The sequence below is a fragment of the Gossypium raimondii genome, chromosome 13 (genome assembly GCF_025698545.1).
Source record: "Gossypium raimondii isolate GPD5lz chromosome 13, ASM2569854v1, whole genome shotgun sequence".
Classification (NCBI taxonomy): Eukaryota; Viridiplantae; Streptophyta; class Magnoliopsida; order Malvales; family Malvaceae; genus Gossypium; species Gossypium raimondii.
Genome location: NC_068577.1, coordinates 48,464,343 through 48,468,887, shown reverse-complemented (window position 1 = coordinate 48,468,887; position 4,545 = coordinate 48,464,343). Strand labels below are relative to the sequence as shown.

Genomic DNA, 4,545 nt, shown 5'->3' with positions numbered 1-4,545 from the left:
AAAAATACAAGTTTAAATATTAAAATTAAATGAAATGCTAAAATGATATTTTTGTAAAGTAAAAATGCCAAATAAGTCATTATTTTTAAAAAGTAATAATAATAATTAACAAATAATTTTAAATATCATATAAATCAATAAAAAAACAATTAAATGAGCTTGGCATGTGATGATGCCAGGTGTCTAGGAAAGGATGTAGACATGTGGCAAACTGATAATCCATAAGATTAATTTTAATAGATATAATAATAATTTCTCCGTCAAAAAGAACTAAATAAATAAACGACAGCTGGACTAATTAGCCACTTCTCTCAATAATTGGCAGACTTCTATTTTTTTTTTCTCAATCTTATCATTATTCGGCAAAAACACCCAAAGAAGGCGAAAACAAAAAGAATCTATTTATCTCCTAAATTCAGGCTTGTTTGCCACACCAATCCTTTCTAGATTTGAAGTCATAGATCATCGTGAATGGGCTTTCGTTTCCATAACTTTGCTTCTTTGCTTCTTCTTCCTGATCTTCAATGGCTCCAACTCTTTGCTTTCTTCTGATCCTTTATAGATTACCTATCACCGGCATTCACCTCCTCCTTATATTCCTCCATTCTCTCTTATAACTCTTCCTTCTCACCGGTTTTCCCGGTTTCAACAAAAACCCTGATCTTTCTTTCTTTCCGAAGGTCAACCAAGGGGAAAAAAACACTCAGATCTTTGATTTAGAAACAAGGTATCTTCTATTGTAAATTGAAGTTATGTAAGTTTTGTAGGAAATCCAGTCTTCTTCTTGTTGTGTTTGGTTGGCTAGAGAAAGTAGGAAAGCGAAGGAAACTATTCAACTTTAAATTGATTAAGCCAAACCGGTATTTACAAATAGAAACAACCTTTACTGAAACAGGATGAATGATTCAGGTCTTAATGATGATTTTTTCTTTGTTTTTATATATTTTATTTTTTTCAGTATTCTCAGTAAACAAACGGAAATTTTAAGGAATGGCATCGGTGCTGTTGTACCATGTAGTGGGGGATCTGACGGTGGGGAAGCCTGAGTTGGTTGAATTCTGCGATGTTGAGACAGTTGAATCAGCTATAAGAGCAATAGGTGGATCAACTGAGTGTGGGATACCGGTTTGGAAGAGAAGTTCTCATGTGGGAATGATTGAAAACAATGAAATGAGACAACAGAGGTTTGTTGGTATTTTAACTTCACTTGATATCATTTCCTTTTTAGCTAAAACTCAGTGTTTGGAAGATCAGGACAAAGCTATGAAAACACAAGTTTCTGATGTTGTTGTCCCTAATAATACTCTCTTGAAGATTGTTGATCCTGGCACCAGGTTAGTTCATTTCTGCTTATGTTTAATCGCTTGCTTTTTTTTTCAGCTTAAAAATGTTGGAATTTTTAACTATTTCAGAGAATTGACCTATGACCTTAACCTCATAAGAATGCGATCATGACTTGAAATTTATGTTGAATTGGTTTCTTATTATTTCTAGTGGAAAGAGATATTTTTCATGAGTTCTGATTCTTGTTTTTGAGCGTTGATTGTACGGACTTTCTCTCTACTAAGGGGATATGTGATGTGCCTTTCTTTGGTTTGGTTTGGTTTGCATCTTGGTCCTTAGAATCATGTACTGCATGTGTGTGTTCATATGAGCTTTACACGATTTGCTTCCAAAGCGGGATTTTTTTTACATGTCGACTCAAATGGTTATATCTATGAGGGGTTTTAACACTTGCTTCTTGACCCTAACCTGCAGTGTCTGAGTGCTAGACAATAAAAGCACCTCAGACCCTTTCGGGTGAAGCGCATGCTGGTGCGCTTAGGCACGCATCTTAAGGTGAACAAGGTAGAAAAGCCAGTTGGATTGAACTTTTCTGTAACTCTTTTATTTCTATTTTTTATTACTAAATATAACTTTATTAGTAATTAGTAAACAATGATAATATCAAACTCTCTACTTTTCAATATATGAGTATTCAACAATTGACATGGATATTGTCCCCTAAAAAGAAAATTTTGCATGTTTTGTTGAATAAATTGGATTACTTTTAGAGTTTATTATCTTAAATTTGCACCTTAAGCTTATTCCATATATATATAGATAGGCATATGCACGTACAAATATTACATCTTACTTAATATGGGCGAGTGCTTTTTCTGCACCCTGCATCATAGGCAATATAAGGGTTCTACTGCCTAACGCCTGAGGTGCATCTTGTGCCCTTGACAGCACCGATATCTATATATTTGAGAATATTTTTCTGAGAAAATATGATTGTGTCCACCCTTGCTTCCGCTCCCACTCTGTTATCTTATTTTACAAGCTCATTGTTTTCCTTTATGTTTAAGCATATTTACGCGCGGTTCAAATATATTTATTGTTCACTACATAAAATGTTGTTTATGTTAGATTTTTTATGGGATAGGATAACAAAGAGTAAACCTTGAAGCTTGTTGTGCTTGTGGTTTTGTGTACCCAGCAATAGTTCTATATTTTCCGGTGTTGCTACAAAGCAGAGGTGAAGCCAGAAAATTGCTTTAGGGGGTCGGATATAATTTGGGGGGAGGGCTAAGTGTAATTTTACTATTATATTAATTTGTAATTTCACAAAACCTAAAGGTTCATTTTTGGATAAAAGAAAGTTCATTTTGGTTCTGCCTTTGATGTTCTCTAACAGCGGTTATAATTCTTTGTTGTTGGACTAGATTGATAGATGCACTCGAGATGATGAAGCAGGGTGTGAGACGACTTCTTGTTCCAAAGAGCAAGGTATGGAAAGGCATGAGCAAGCGATTCTCAATTCTTTATAATGGGAAATGGCTCAAGAACATTGATAACGGTAGCAGCAACAACCTCATTGCTAATGCCAACCGCCCTTCCTCTTCATCTGCTGCCGCTTACATGCGTGACAAGTTTTGCTGTCTCTCAAGAGAAGACATGATCCGTTTCCTCATCGGTTGCCTTGGTGCACTAGCTCCTCTTCCCCTGTCCTCTATTTCCTCACTCGGAGTTGTTAACCTAAACTATAGCTCAATTGAAGCCTCCCTTCCTGCTGTAGAAGCAACTCAAAAACACCCCGGTGATCCCACTGCAGTTGCCGTTGTGGAGGTCACACAAGATGGCCGCCATAAGATTTTAGGAGAAATCTCGGCCTCAAAACTATGGAAATGTGACTATTTAGCTGCAGCTTGGGCATTAGCCAACCTCTCAGCCGGACAATTTGTTATGGGGGCCGAGGATAATGTGAGTTCAAGATTGCTTCCTGATATTTCGGTTAATTCAACAGTTGAAGATAATAAGGTAGCGAATGGTGGTGGGTCAGCAAGGGCAAGAAAATTCAGTAGTAGAAGCATCGGGTTCAATCCCGTGAGCCCGAGTTTTGGTATGGGGAGGACCATGTATAGGGGCAGAAGTGCACCCTTGACATGCAAAACTTCAAGTTCTTTAGCCGCAGTTATGGCTCAAATGCTATCCCATAGGGCAAACCATGTATGGGTGACTGAGGATGATAATGACGATGTTCTGGTCGGCATGGTCAGTTATGCCGACATTTTGGTCGCAGTGACCAAGCAACCTGCTGCATTTATTCCCTCAACTCGATCCATCACGGAGCTTGCCTCCGAAATTCAAAGTTGAGTTCCCCTCCTTTTTCACCATTCTGGGTTGGAATATTGTACTTACAGCAGGAGGTGAGTCGTATGCAGCATGTTGGTGAGAGGGATTGGGGATTGAAAATGGTGCTTATAAAAATTCATATATGTGCTTTATGATCTTGTGATGCTCTTTTTATTACCTGGTACCAAGTACATTGTTATTATATTATTGAACGGATTACTGTATTACCTTTTTCTTAAATTTAATATGAATACGAATATCTATAATAAACTCTCTTTCTTAACATCAATTCCGTGAAAGAATATTATTTTTAAGAAAATAATATTTTTATAAATAATTCTTTTACCATAAATATAAAATTTATTTTAAGTGGTAATTTTTTGATAAAAAGTAGAAATTAAATTTAAGTAATAATAAATTCTTTAAAGAAAGTGATGATGTTGGGTGAAGAAGACTTGTCATTTGGGGTCTGATATTATTGTGGTTCATATTAACTATGTTTCATCTAATGAGAAATGGAGAGATCCAGCCCTGCAATGAAAATTTGTTTCTATAGAAATCAAATCAAATCTAAAAAGTCAAATTGATTAGAATCCGAGCTTTGACAATAGAGTCGGGAGTGGGACAATGTGTTGTCCCTACGGCTATCCTTGAGCCAACAATGCATGAATGGGAAAACAACAACCCAGCTTGTCGCCTGAAGACGACAATGGAGGAACATGTGCTGCTGTTGCTGGAACCCGTCCCCCCAATACTCTAACCTATCAACTCCGTTGCCGTTTCTCCACGATCTCACATCTATATATGTCTTCTATTTGGTAATTAATGGGTTTCTTCTCTTCTTTTTTTTCTTTAAAACTTTGTTTTGCCGACTCCCGACAGTATTTATAGTGTTTATTTCTTTAATTTGATTTTCAGTTGACTGCG

At 36.5% G+C, this 4,545-nt stretch overlaps 1 protein-coding gene across 1 annotated transcript; it reads left to right on the top strand.

Moving 5' to 3' along the window:
• The first annotated feature begins 310 nt into the window (after positions 1-310).
• Positions 311-3,888, top strand: LOC105782799 (CBS domain-containing protein CBSX6). The gene is made up of 3 exons (XM_012607792.2): positions 311-727; positions 959-1,334; positions 2,709-3,888. Exons 2-3 carry the CDS (start codon positions 991-993, stop codon positions 3,637-3,639), a joined length of 1,275 nt encoding a protein of 424 aa, XP_012463246.1. The 5' UTR covers positions 311-727; positions 959-990; the 3' UTR covers positions 3,640-3,888.
• The last annotated feature ends 657 nt before the right edge of the window (positions 3,889-4,545 follow it).